The 15,509-nt window shown below is 37.6% G+C and overlaps 1 protein-coding gene across 1 annotated transcript in view; it reads right to left on the reverse strand.

Moving 5' to 3' along the window:
* CDH12 (cadherin 12) overlaps nucleotides 1-15,509 on the reverse strand; it is a 211,948-nt gene that overhangs the window by 26,244 nt on the left and 170,195 nt on the right. Inside the window, exon 7 of the mRNA XM_008921079.3 lies at nucleotides 13,922-14,175. Within this exon, the coding sequence (XP_008919327.1) occupies nucleotides 13,922-14,175 (254 nt within the window). The remainder of the gene's footprint in view (nucleotides 1-13,921; nucleotides 14,176-15,509) is intronic.

Here is a 15,509-nt window from a genome sequence, read left to right on the forward strand (position 1 = left end):
TGAAATTATTAGATCTCTTCATAATAACTGAATGTGGTGAATATGACACCTCTATGAAAGAATTTTCTCCTTGGCATCATGTCACTAGATAAATATAAAAAAATTGGAGGAAATTTACAGAAAAGCAAGAAAATTTTCTTTGGCCTAGGAATTCTGAGTTATAAGGAAAGATTAAAAGAACTAACATATGTTTAGCTTGGATAAGAGATGAAAAGAGGGAGACATGATAATGGCCTACAGATAACTGAAGAGCTTAAACACCGAAAAAGGAAAGGTAGAATCTGTCCAGCACAGAGAAGTGGAAGGGCAAAACTCAGAAGGGAAAATTTATGTTATGCAGCACTGTCTTTCTGTCAGTGATGTATACTATGCTGCACAAAAGAGGAATGACATGAGTTCTGTCACTTGGTATTAGAAAGCCAAACTGGGTAATGTAACAGAAACTGTGGAATAAAGGAAATTTCTAGAAAGATGCACTAAATAATCCTATTAGTCCCTGTAATGCTAAACTCTGCTAAATATAAAACAGTATCATCATGCCAATCAGAAAGTGCAGTTCCAAATATTTTAAAATATAATAACAACAGCTTTTTCATTTTTTATAAGATCGCAGTTATTAACAAGTAGGAAAACAGAAAAATCACTCCTACAATGAGAAACAAGAAATTCAGACTTCAAGTCAAGCCTGAAAGAGATTAAAAAGTTGGAGAATATGATGTGTTGAACAATGTATCTTCCAAAATCCCATTCTGCCAGTGAAATTTCCTGCCTGCAATTGTAAATCCATTCATGGAGTTACCGTTGTTTAAAACCTATCATATTTACATGCATAAATATGTGAAGACTAAGTCAGGTCTTTATTGCTCTTCTCAAATGTAAGTGCTAAACTCTTCTATTGATTACTGTATCTTCCATTGCAGTTAAGAATAAGGAGTTATTGCCATGATTTTGCTAAAGGTGCAATGAAGAATTCCTGAAATGGTTCCCTGTAGACCGTGCGTGCTTAAAGAATCCATTAAGTTCAAACAACTATAATTAAATGTAACAAAACATTTTATTTTCCTGTGCTAAAAGATGCAGTCATCTGAGCTACTTGCTTTTAGGGCTAAATAGGATAGTTAAATTTCCAAAGTCTTTCTCAGGGCTGCAGCACTTGAATCAGTATTAAGTTACTTTAGTTTCTTTTTCATACCTTCTTTTCATTTAGAGATTACCCTTGCCTCTGATACTTGTGATTTTCTATTGCTTGAAAATTACTTGTCTCATGCAGTTTTACAAGAGCAGAAATGTTAAGCAATCTTTTTTCTCATCTGTGCAGCATAATAGTATGAAATAAGGTGTAATGTACTACTTGCCTAACAGGAGCAGACTGCCTTTGCATATCATTCACATTGTCCTGCGTTAGTAGAACCACAATATTTTGGAAGTGCCCCTTACACTGTACAACCCAGCAACTAAAGTGCATACACAGTATTATTCACAAAATATATGAAATACTTTAGATTTAAAAAAAATAAAAGTACTTGTTATTGAATAAATTCTGTTAATATAAAAATATTCTAAAAAAAAATTCTTAATACAATGAAAATAAATAGGACCTCCCTTGTGCAGAACTTCCAGTTTTAATACCCTGGGTTTAATACTGGGATATTCTTCTTGGAGGAAGTAAATGTGATCAAATTTTGCCAATTATCACATAAAAACATCATCTAATAAATTCATACTAAGAGTTATTAGAAAATCTAATCCTAACAATAGCAAAATAACATTTGAAGTTTTGTTGTAAAATTTTCTGTTGTTAACCAAAAAATGTAAAGGACATGGTAATGTTCCTAAGTGACAGATGCTGTTCTGCCAGGTTGCCTTTTTTTTGTTTGTTCGTTTATATGTTTTAAATAATTTATTAAGCCATCTCCCTTAATGGGAGCAGAAACTTTCTGTACCTTTGCTGAATATCTTCAGAACACTGCTGAGGTGTTAGAGGTCAAACAGAAGGAAACTTTCACTGGTTTGTTGTCAGATCGTATCCTTTTGATAATCCCTTGGATACCAGCTGGATCTCAGAATAAGCCTACCCATGCCAATACATAATAATATCAAATACTTTTTTGGTTTTTTAAGGGGGATACTAGAAATGGAGGAAAAAAAACATAAACAAGCAAACAAACAAAAAAGCTCAACAGACAAAAAATCAGCTCTAGCTGAACTGTGAAAAGTAACCAGCACCTCCATTCACTGTTATCTAACTATTGCCATTAAACCTTAATATGACATTTCTCTCAAGTGACCCAGATAGACACAGTCATAGAAGGACCTCTGCTGCTGTTCCGGGTTAAATGATTATCCCCTATCCTGACCTCCCTTCCTGTTTCCAATCAGTTCTAGTCTTGTAGTTCTCCTAAACGTGATTTCTTTTTCAAATGGAAAGGGTCAGTTTGTAAAGTAGTTTGGTTTCAGCTGCTTTCTAACCTAGGCTGTTTCACACATTGAGTCACTGGTCAGTTGCACTTGCCGAACTGATATCGAAAACTGTCTCAAGTGTGATGCTAAGAAATTAATGTCTCAATGTTGTCATATAATAACACAAAACCAACAAGGTGAGCATAGGTAGAAAGGTCTTAGTGGCACTGCTTTGTTCCAAGATATCAAAAACTAGAGGTGCCTGTGTGGTGATGGATGTGGTGTGGATTAGTGGCAGAATTGTCTTTATATGACATCACACTTTCCACCCCTAAAAATAAATACAGACTCCAATTTACTAACATATTAAAATGTTTCTGTCAGTTTTACAATTATTTTTGTTTCAGCCTTTAAATCAAATCCCCATATTTCTTTATGATTTTTCAGGTATTTTCAAAGGCACTTAGCACTGATGTAAAGTTGTTGCAAATGTCCAGGCTGAGTGGTTTTTGAAGATCTCATTGAGGTAATGTATCTAGTCTTTTAGATAGGAGAGTTTTGTATTAATTAAAATATTTGGGCTTAAAAAGGAGAGAATTTTGGGATTCTTCTGACAGAAACCAAAACAAGATGTTGTCTCTGTCCCCTTTTCCAAAGGAATTCAGCAGTATAATTTCTCAGACTGATATCCTGTGTGCTGCACCCTAGCCTTCCAACAACGAGTCTTGTCTATACTGGACATCAGGTAGTGATGCTTAAGAGAAGGACTGAGGAATTGTTACACTTTGGGAGAAAGTACGAACACTTCTTGTCAGTGTTCCATCCGTATAATTTTCATGCCTTTCATACAACATTTGGTCTCCCACATGAAAAAAATAACAGTTTGAGTCTTCTGCATAGTACTTGACTGGGTTCACAGTGCTCTGTACATGGCTTCATACTTCTGTGCTTTTAATCAGGAGGTTGAAGGGTTAGTGATTTTAGCAGTCAGTAGCTTACCTGATCTGGAATGAGTAGTATCAGTGCAAATAAATTATACTTTGCTCCTTTGGAGAAAATCAACCATTATACCAAATTAATTGACAGGGAAGCATTGGCTGCAGACAGCCAGACTAATGATGGGTCAGAGTCAAGTGAGGGAAGCTGTTAAACTTTTCATAAGCCTTATAAATCTTACATAAGAATTTTAGTAAAACACTCTAGGTAATACAGGGATTAAAATGTACTGCAGCTCAGTTATCATCCCTTCCAAACTGCCAGTTCTGCCTGTCTACAAGTTCCTGTGATTTCTCTTCCCTCTGCTTTTAAAGGTTTTGTTCATTTTCTTATCAAACCCTCCAGTCAGCTCCATTGTCTGCTCTGCATTTCTCATTACCAGCTGAGTATCTTATCAAAAGCTGTTGTCATTTGGAAAACGCATTGTTTTTAGTCAGTCTCAACATCATTTTTCCTGCCTCATTGAGCAGGCAGAACTGCAAGACAGGCAGAGGGGAAGCTTTGTCCTATAGTTTAATTAAGTCTCAGTTGTTTGGACTGTGAACAGCAGCAGAAGTCACATTGGACTTAACCCCCTCATTCCAGGCTTAGCAGTCAATACTGCTATGGTGAGAAACAGTAGAGTACTTTCTCTACCAGCACCACAAATTGTAGACCCCGAACACCATTTCACCCTAATCTTGAAAGGTATACATTTGCCCTCTGCACTGCTGCCCATGGTCTGTTCTTTCGATCTTCATCCTGCCAATAGCATGAAGAACCTGCACTCACCAAGGCACACAGGCAATGGAGAGCACATCTCACATTTTGTAAAGAGGAGAGCAGGGCTCCTGTTTTGCTGATTTTAGGTGGGGAAAGGGCATGCTGAGATGGATGTCTGGATGACTATCAGTATCTCTACAAATGGGCAGAGTATAGACGACAGAGCAAATAATTCTGAGTGGATTTCTCAACCCTTAAGAGAGCTGAGAGGGGGAAAGCAGATGCAATGACTCTATCAGATAGTCAGCCTCAGTAGAAGTTTAAACTATTTTGCACTTGGGTGTATCTGACCCAAACACCACAGAATAAGACAGAGATACTTTCTGGGCCTCTGCTCCTACACCTGGTCTGTAATTCTTCGCCTGATAAAGTGTGAAGGCAATAAGTAGCATAGATACTACGGAGGAGAGCTGGCCTACTGGCATATATTCAATAGGAATAATATTTGATTATTTTCTTTTTCATCATACAAATACTAGCTCTGTTCTATGTCTTCTGGATATCAAAATCTGAACAAATATTTTATATTTTTACCCATTGAAAAAACAGAAGTAAAATGCTGATGCTGAGACAATCAAAGGAAAAAACAAATAAAGTAATCATGCTGACTCTAGAGAAAACTGCGGTACACAGTAAAAGATTTACTGCTTGCTTAGATCATCAGCTGGGACTCGGATTATCAGCTGCATCTGCAAGAGGAAACACTGAAGTCAGGAATTGGAGGCTTCATTGTGCTGCTTTGAATCTGGTTTGATGAAGCACTTATAAAATAAGAGATTATTTAGGACATTTCTGATGCTGCAGGAGCTGCTGCATTTTCCTCTTTTGTTTCTCCTCTCCAGTCCTCTGCATGTACCAAGGAACGCAGAATCTGCAGAGATCAGTGTAAGTATGAAGTCACCTTTTCAAAGGTTTTATGGATTTCATGAGGGCAGTATGTTGCAGTCAGAAATTTGAATACCAACAGGAAAGGAACTGCTAGGATAAGCAGAAAACCTTGGGCCACAGAGGCTGGTGAAAAAACCATCATATAAAAGACCAGTCAAGATTCATTGTCCTATCTCCCCCAGCAGGATGCAGAGAGACTTTGCATGATGCTATCAGATATCCCATTCCCCCAAACGTAAATACTTTATCTCAGAGAAACGTAAATCCATTTTTCCCCTTATGTCACCTCTGTTACTGGAAATGCTAATAGATTGTGGGAACCCTGTTTGGAATAACCCTTCCTCCTCATTAACATATAAGCCTCCAAGACTTAAATAGCACTTGCACGTTCAATAAATCATTCTAGTTTTTGCCTCTATATCTGGGATCATGACAGCTTTATTAGACTGTTACAGTAGCAGGAAAATTTGCAGAATAGGCACCTCCTTGCTCTTATCTGCCTGCTGATGGTCTGACCTGAGCCACATCACATCGCATCATTTACCTCTAAAATTGGCTCCTCTCTCCTCCTGTCTGAGGTGGAATTTCTGTACTTTGTTTCCTTTCCAATATTTTCGGATTTATTTCCTAATATAGTCTGTTACTATAACTGTAGACTTAATATATAAGTGAATGCTGATAACAGTCTTTTTAGCCATCACAGATGATCCTCTGCCATTATTTGCCACACACTCTGTTCCGGTTTACTAAAGAGGGATGGTGCAGAATCACAGAAGGGTGGAGGCTGACAGAAAACTCTGGAAGTTATCTGATTCAAACCCCTTGATCAAGGAGAGACACCTAGAGCAAGTTGTCCCAGACCATATCCAAATATTTTTTTAGTATCTCCAGAGACAGACTCCACTGCTTCCCTGGGATGCCTTGCCAGTGCTTGGTCACCCTCTCAGCAAAAGAAGTGTTTCCTGTTCCTGATGTTCAGAGGAAAACTCCAGTTTTAGTTTGTGACCGTTGCCTATTGTTCTGTCCCTGGGCACACTGAGAGGAGGCTGGCTCCATCTGCTTGGTACCCTTCCTTGAAGTGCTCTTATGTGTGCTATGAAGTGCATTTATATGCACTGTTAAGACCCTCCTGAGCTTTCTCTTCTGTGGTCTGAACAGTTCCAGTTCTCTCAGCCTTTCCTCAAAGAAGAAATACTCCAGTCCCTTCATCATCTTCTTGGCCCTTTTCTGGGCTCCTCACAGTATGCTCATGTCTTTCTTGTACTGAGAAGCCCAGAACTGGACACAATAAAAGTAGAAATATCTGAGATCTGTTTGTATCTACAGTCAGAATGTGACTGAAATGTCCAAACAAATAGATCCCAAAAACTGTATAACTCTCAAAACCCCTGTTGTGTAAACTTCATTTACAAACCTGACAGCAAAGAAAAAAAAAAACAAATATATAAGAAATTCTATATGCAACCATTATTTAAATATAATGGCTTCAGGATCGACTTTGTGTACCAATGTGCAGAATAACCAACTAACATGTAGCACATAAGTTTTTCTTAGACATTGTTTTTAGTTCTGACCCCTCATAATTCTCTTAGTGTCAAGCCCTGAGAGGTTCACTGATTGAAATTATACGGTTACAGCCATTAAAACTCTGTTTTAATCTCACAGTTGCTTTCTAGAATACTTGAGAAATCCATTGCTGGTGAAATTTGGAATAAGACTTCTTGATCAAAAATCAGAAAGACTATTATTTGAGGTAAAGTAAAATTACAGTGTGTGCCTTTGGGATGAGAACTGGCTTTGTAAAATCACATCACTAGTGGTAAAAGTGCTGTGAAGTAAACTCAGAACTATTATGTCCATATTGTTCCTTTCCGCTCACTTTAGCTACCTAGCTGTTCTCAATTGATTTGAAAGCTTCCCCTGCCAAGTTATTCTTTGCCTTGGATCTCAATGCACACTTGATTTTCAGTATCCATTTCCCTCCCAAACAGGTTACTCACAGAAATCTGCAGTCCATAAACTTCTTGGGTCTACAGTTCTATTTTAGTTCAATCTCCTGACTGATGTTTTATAGTGTAATATGACTGCATATGCCAACCGAAGATCACTTGCTGTTTTTCACAAGCTGCAGTAAGTTGATGAATAACTGACTGTAAATAAAGGTTACTGGCCTCTCACAATTTTAGTCTTTGTTTTCAGTTGCTTTTGACTTGCTGGACTTAGGAAATAATATTTCATGCTTCAAGTTCAGGTGTTATCTAGGAAAATTTATGCATGTCAAATGAATCCTTCCAATTTTTTGGGGGAAAGGCCTGATTTTTCTCTAGTGCAGTCTTTCTAACTTGTGCCAGAAAGTACTTACCTTTGCTTCATGTTCCTGTCAGTCCTGAGAAAACCCATACAGATCAAAAGATCAGTCTGCATATGTCCCAAAATTACAAAGAAGAGTTTTTAACTCAAGTCTCTGACTGTTTAAAGTGAACCTGCTGCAGCATCACAGAGGGCTAATGTGACAGTACATTTACCTTCCCCAGTGAAGAATCATGTATGATCTCTTCAGCCTTAAGTATATACATTTAAGACTAAGGTTAAAACAAATCCACACTCGTTTTGTAGTGGTTCCTTGTAGTAGCTCCAAGTTGATCCCTGGAATCGAGGTACCAAAGATCTTGAATTGATACAATTGAGCTACTTGCCGGCTGAGTTGTGGTAGTTGCCTGCTTGCATGCATCTAACCCATTGCAAATGTGAAATAAGATGTATTAATTTAAATTACCGTGAAGAGGATTACCATAATAATTTGTTATTCACATCTTGTTTCATGGTAAAGATAAAGCAGAGACAGACTGTGCTGTGACTCTGCTAGAAAAAAAGCTCCTTTTAAAGGACAATTTATATACAGAAGAGAAAGCTTTTTCTTCCTTGTGTTTAAAGAGAAGTGACCTTTCTGTTCAGCCCCTTAAAAACACCCAGTTGCTGAGAAGGAAAGACAGCTCATTCAAACCCAGAGAATGGCAGAGCAGTTCATGGGATAACATGGGGAACTTACAAGAAGAGGACAGTGGAGTGGAGGATGCAACTGCCTGAGATCATGAAGACAAAGTCTAAGAGCCAGAAAACAGAGAACAGAGGAAGAATCAGAAAGTGAGGAGAACAGGAAGAGGAAGTAGGAGTTCACTGCCCTATAGAAATTTCAGCTTTGCTGTAAGGTGGGTAGATAGGGATGCTGTTGTGTATACAGTAGCTTAGTGTTTACAAAGCCAAATGAGAACTGAAAGTAGAGAAGATGGTGAGGAAAGAGCAGATGTGTCTGCCAAATATACACCTTCGGATTCAGAGAAAGTTTTGTATACAAACCTAGTTTCTACAGTTCTAGAAAGAAGATAAAGTAATTGAGACAAAGACAAAAAATACAGCAAGCCACTGAGATCACAAGATATGTCTTTCCTCCACAGAAGAAAGGAAGAGAGTAGAGCAGAACACCAATGAATATGATGGAAGATGGTTCAGGAGGAAAAATACAGAAACCGGCTGTGAGAGAAAGAAAGACTATGGAATAGGAGACTGCTATTTGACAGAGCATAGGAGATACAAGAAAACAGTGGGCTGGTGGAAGGACTGAAAAGTATAGCAAGGCATCTGCAGCTGAAACTGAGAGGTACTGGTGCAGGGATTTGAACTGGACAACCTGGATAAATCAGAATTTCGAAAAGAGGTCTTAAAAACAGTGGAGGTTACAGGCACTTCATAAAAGGCAAGGGATGGAGTATAGCTAATATTGCAACAGAAACTGAGGGCACGTAACAGAACAAGAAGTGTGTAAAAGTCATCAGAGCAGCTAAAAAAGAACCAAAATTCCTGAGTTCAACCATCTTTTATCTACATGAAACCAACTGGCAAAGCACCTTGTTCTCCTTCGGCATAATACCATAGACAGAAAAATAGTTATCGCTTAATCTGTTATTAAATGAAGAGATGCTGGAACTAGATGTCCCAGACTTTCTATGTATGTATACAACTATAAAATAGATTGTGATACCACAGGATAGAATTTTTCTTTTTTGAAGAAAAAGCAAATTGAAAAAGTATATGCACAAAAAATGTCAGAATAATTATGGGATTGAAAGTTCAAACTCTTACGTATTTAACTGTAATTCATCTTTTTTGTGCTTGTACATTAAGATAAGGTTGTGAACTAGTTTAGAAAATAAATAAGGCTTTTCCTGTGGATGCACATGCTGGGAATAGAGTCTTATCCCCAAGATACTGAGGGCAGGATTGACTAGTGCATATGGCCTTTTATATCGCTGTTTCATGACCCTGGACTTGGTCAAGAAAATACATAGTCCCCACAGCTTTCTTGCTTTGATTGGTTCTTTCGGTTCATAAGGCAAAACTCCCGAGTCAAGCAGAGATCTGAAGGGTAGTGTTGTGGCACAGAACATGGAACTCATTGTAATTGGAGTCATATATGGGATTCACATCAGGAACAATAATTCTTTCATATTTTGTGCCCGAAGATCATTTCCATAGATATCTGACAGCTTCAGAGGTTTCAGAGCAAAGTTGAACTTCTCACACACTATTAGGCAGAGCTCACTATTCTAGGAAGTACTGCGAGTAACTCAGTGTTGGCCCCCATTTGCAATTTCTTGTTATTTTGACAACTCTGTCTATAGCATTCATGCTGTATGGACACATATAACAGTGATTTTTAGGAAGTCTTAAAACCCCTTCTACCAGAACTACAAGGATCTTTGCTAAAAACTTGCATATTTACAAATTACATACATTATAACACACTACAAGACAGCTGCTTTTTTTTTCCTCATAGACATCTTTGAACTGTTTTAACTAGGGAAGTCTGAGAAGAATATGAGATCAGTGCTTTTAAAAATCAGGGATTTTTAATGGCCACAAAGTACGTAGAGCTTCACCTTAACTTGTATGCTGAACATTTCTTGAAGCACTATGGATAAAATGGGAATAGATCTTCCGAGACATACAAACTCCAGATTTAACACAGTCTGAAAATTAGGTGCACTGGGGTAATGTTCCAAAAAAGCTTCAAAGCCAGTCACCCTTGCAGGTGTTGAATACCTGTGACCCCTTTTCTCCTTGTGTTTAATTTCCTGTTCATTACTGAATGTGCGCTTTGTGCCCTTTCACTTCAACATCTCTAGCAAATATCATCCTACAAAACAAGCCTTTTAAAATTCCTGACTTGTCCAAAAACTTGATACCAGTAACAGGAGAAAAGAGAAAAAATAATATAACCCTTGCCATTTTCAATGTCTTTCAGTAAAATATTTTTCTTTTTCTTACAACTGAATCTAGTCTTCATTCTTAGCTGTTACCTCCCCCTTCCTGATGCATCTAGCATAACAGACCTAAAGTTTATTTCTGATTAACATGGATTTAGTTACTGGAACTAACATCATTTCCTTTCATGTGAACTGTTCTAAACTCTCTCGTTCTCTGGAATTTTGCATTCTGTTGCATACAGTACAGATTTTATCACAGTAATTTGTATGGACTGTGGCTTCAAAGAACATGACCTGCTTTTCCACATTTGTTTAGAGAGAATATTTACTCAGAAGTTGCTTGGACTCCTTTGAAATAGGATGAAACCGATGGAGCTATTCTTTACATCTATGAGATGATCTATATTTTAAACAGCTGACAAAGTGTAATTGGTTAAGGTACATTAAGAACTTGCAATCACATGCAATTCTTTCAAATTAATTTGCATTCTTCTAACCTATGGTCATGTACTTTTTTCCTTTTTTTTCATTTAGAGGATATAAAACTTATAGAATATTGAATACTAATACATCAGTAACTAACAACTGCATATAATTTCTTGTTCTGTTTGGACTAGTCTATGTTTAGATACAAGTAGGGTTTCCCAGAACACAGAGCACTGTCAGAGTTCCAGTAAGTTAATAAGAATCTTATCATTAATTTCAAAGAGCTGTAGATCAAGCTGCATACAGAGAATCACATATATTATTACAAATCATTATGATCATGTGAATTATTATGATCATATGGTTATGAATATATGAATCAAAAAAACCAAGGAAGACTTCAGGATTGAAACACGAAAATTCATAGAAATAAGAGGTCTTACAAGGTCAGAAGAGAGCTGCATGTAGAGGTTTCCAATTTAATCTTCTCAGCATGTCAACTAGCTTACTGGAACACATTCCTCTCCTTAAAGCAACATCTCTCCCTACAAAGTCCACCAAATTCAATATATGGCTTACTTCTGGGTAGGAACCCATTTGTCTGAGAAACTGGTAATACTGGGACTTAGTTCATGTTTTTCTGTGGGCATGAACCAGCCTAATTGGTTCATAAAGGTGACCCTGGGAGCACTTCTGTAGTTTCTCAGTGTAAGGCATCAGCAAGTAGAGCACTGAGCCAAAAAATGTAGAGGTATTTTATAATATTCCTGATCTTTTAACTGTAGACGAACATTTGCACACTGAAGTAGAGATTTCAGGATTAAAAAAAGGTAGACATGGACACTTTAAAATGGATCCCTTAATATTCCAGGGAGCACAGTATATGGATAAATCATCGTGAGACTATTATTTTTCTTGTGTAGTTGGATATGTAGAATCAGTAAAAAGCACTTGAGACTCCTAGGAGGGTTTGTGAAATAAAAACACTCCTCACTGAGGAGTGGTTATACATCCAAATGATTCTGCTGTCATATGAAAAACTGCTCAACTAAATGATTAAAGGCTTGCTATCTTGTTGCAAGACAGTATGGTTTTCAACAGAATATTGACTTCACTGGGGCTATTTTCATAGGCTACCACCAGGGAAAAAGGTTTCCACTTCAGTCTTTGTTAGTGAAGGTTTTGATCCTTTTTCAGGGAAGCAATGTGTCACAGATTCATGAACAAATAAGTTTCTATATTAAAAAAATAGAAGATGCTATTATAAAAAAAAAGTGAAACAAACAAAATTAATAACAGTTTTAAGGAAAAATTCACAGTGAATTGACAAAGCAGGAGTTAAACAGTCAGTGTTATATGTTAAATTTTTACATATGATTACAACTAGCATATTTATTTTATATTTTGAGAACATAAGTGGTGAGCCAAAATACACATAATTAATAAACATGGATTAAAAAAGTCCAAATTCAATTTGTAATTAAATATACATGAATATGTAGGCACCTGGTAGACACTAGTGGCATTTTCCTGTTCTATCATAGTCGCATTTGATAAATATTAATATTTAAAGATTGATGGCATGCATTATGTCTGCAATATACCTCATGACTATCTAGGGATAAAAGTGTTTCCTGAAGTCAGGTAGGCCCAGCATGAATTGGTACTGGAAGTATGTGTAATGACTGCCTACATCTTACACAGGAGCTTCCTTATTGGTACGTGACTCTGGTTCACTTTAATCTTTCTAATGTGTCTGCAAATAGGTCAGCAAAATCAATATATTACATTTGTATAACAGCTCCCCTCACCCTTTTATTTCACAAAAATAAGTTATACCAGTAAATGAGAGGTTTTCCAGGCAGGGTTTACTTATGCTGAACACAGCCATGTTGGTAAGCAATTACATTCCCACAGCCTCAGCCAAGACACATATGACAATTATTTATCAGAGTATTTGTTCTTTGCCAGATGTAGAGAGTAAGTGGTTCTTGTGAAAGGGGCAGTGCTTACTGTCACCCACTGAGGTCTCCTTTTAGCACACACGTATAGCACATACGGTCTCCTTTTCCACTACTGTACTTCAGAGACACTTTTGTGGAGGACCCAGACCTAAGTGTGTTTTGTCTCAAACTCTTTGAGCATTGCTACAGGAAAGGTGTGATCGGAGGAAAGGGTCCTGCAGAGGTGGGGCAACTCTGTGCTGAACCATCTTCCTGCTCTACTTTGAGACTTGTGCTTAGTCCTGCCCCAACTCACTTCCTGGAGAAGGGTTGCCTGCACACGCGCAAACAAAACAGCTGAAAAATCTTCTTTACATGAGAGGCATGCATCAGGTTAACCATAAAAGGACATGGATTGGGTCCCCTCGCTCTCTTTTTCCTCTTTGTCTCTTTGTCTCTCATTTTTGACCTGGGCTCTGGATCAACATACGCAACCAATGTGGGATATAATGACTAGTCATATTCTTTGTTCTCTCACCCTTTTCTGTCTTGTTTTCTTCCATTGCTTTGCCAGGGCAAAGTACGGCTATAATATTCTACTCCATACTCCATTCTGAACTTCGTTGTCGGAACAGGGAGATTGTGGAGGTGTGTTGTGGCTTGTGAGCCAGCACCTTTTGAGGCAGAAACCTTTTGTTGTGGGAGTTGAGAACTTACTGAAGTGTACTGCACAAAATTAAGGGCTTGTTAGCCCCCGTTCTTGTGGAAATGTATTGTAAGAATTTAAGTGCTTGTTAGCCAACACTCTGTGAGTCTAAAACAGTGGGCTGGTCGCCAGAGTTAAGTTGACTATACAAAAAACCATGAGTTTCCTGACATGTGCCCAGTGTGAGCCTGATGACAACTTATAATGAACATCACACTCCTACAGGTGGGTCATGACACATAGACACTCTGCTTTTCCTTTCTTAGTCTGAACACACTATCTCTGAAGTCATGTCAGTGTATGGTAACTTCGATGATCAGTATGATAAGAAGCTGTCAGTACTTAATGTATATTTCCAGATAATTCACCCAAATGAGCATGTCTTTCCAATATTTTTTAGAGTATCAGTTATCTCCTACAGTGACAGACTTGGTATATTTCATATATTCTTACTAAGCTCTTTTTATCACCACATCTCACTGTGAGTAGCACTTTGGGTTGTCAGAAAGTTATTGAAGGAGGAAAAGCTTTCTTACCTAACTGAGCTGCTACCAGCATCAAGGTCTTGTGCTGTCACTGCACCTATGATGGTCCCCACAGGTGTGTCCTCATAGACCTCCATCGTGTAGACAGGTTTGCTGAACACTGGAGGTTCATCCATGTCCAACACATTTATCTTCACAGTGGCAGTATCTTTGAATGGACCCACTGAGTGAAATCGATGGTCAAGATGGAGATTGGAGGCCTCGACTTTAAAGGTGTATGCCTTTTTCGTTTCGAAGTCTAATGGCTGCAGGAAGAACAAAAGCAAAACATGAGATTTGACTAAGAATTAAACACTGCAAAATTACTTTTGTTGTATTAGTATGACAAAAATGAAGATACTTTTAGTGTAAAATTCCTCTCCTGAGCTAACCAATCATCTAAGTTTGTTTTGCAGTTCATCTCACGATAAGGTGGTTTCTGAAATACTCCAGGTGAATCATAGCCAGGATATGACTGCTTCTGCACACCAAAAAAATCAGGATGACTGGCATGGATGTAAACAGTTACGCTGTAGATGTCTGAAGTTAAATGAGTGAGATTCATTTCTTGCAAATGAGCTGAATGCAGGTTAGTCAGAGATTTGCATTTACAAGTCCTATGCACAGGCAATCAGCTGTCTCTAGCTGATCCAGCTCCTTAAATAGAACACTTCTATTTTTTTAAGCAGGAAAAGCTTTCAGAAGACCATGACAGTGATGGAGATGAGCTCAAATGAAAACTCTGATATATACAATGGGTCAAACCAAACTTAAAATATGGTTTGGAATGTGAATTCTAACTTGATCTGAACAAAGTTTTTCCTGTAAAATATCTTAACAGTGAACTGCTATTCACACCATATGTTTGAGCTGCATGTACTTTGCAAAATGCGGACTTTGACTCTGCCTTATGATACTGTAGGTGTAATCATGAGGTCTTGAAGATGACATGACAGCTTTTGTGTACTTATCTGAGTTTTTGATGGAAATGTACCCTGCAATCAGGTTGTTTTGATGTAGATTTCTGTCAATGCATATCAATTTAGTGCCTTTAGTTTTAGAAAAGTAATCATCTCAAAACCCTTAATACAGTCTTATTTACTTGAAAAGATGCAGAAACTTTATTTTCATTTAAAGGGTTTATTTAGCTGAATTGGCTTTCTTGTTGTTTTTAATGTTTCGGACAAAGCCTTTTCCTGATGTCTGGGTAACACTGGCACCTAGTGGTTTCTGCCTATAATTGTTAAGTTGGAAATTTTCTAACAGGAAAGAATATGCTTTTTGGAAAAGAGAACACGTTCATGTGTATGAAAAAAAATATTTCAATGCCTGTTATTTTTTTACCCAGTGTTTCCAGTCATTTGTCACAGCCAGGATAGATTGAAATTCTGCCATTTTCTGTCCTTGTCACAAAAGGACATAATTGGCCAGATGACTGACTAGTGTAAATTGAAGTATCTCCATTAAAATGAATTGAGTTACCTTGACTTGCATTAGCTGAACACTAGAAAACTTCCCCAAAAACTCCCCCAACTCTTCTACAGATATTTATATAAATTGTTCACAGATTTTCAAAAAATATAATAAGAAGAGAAATCTG

Source organism: Manacus vitellinus, unplaced genomic scaffold (assembly GCF_001715985.3).
Source record: "Manacus vitellinus isolate BGI_N305 unplaced genomic scaffold, ASM171598v3 scaffold_33_pilon, whole genome shotgun sequence".
NCBI lineage: Eukaryota > Metazoa > Chordata > Aves > Passeriformes > Pipridae > Manacus > Manacus vitellinus.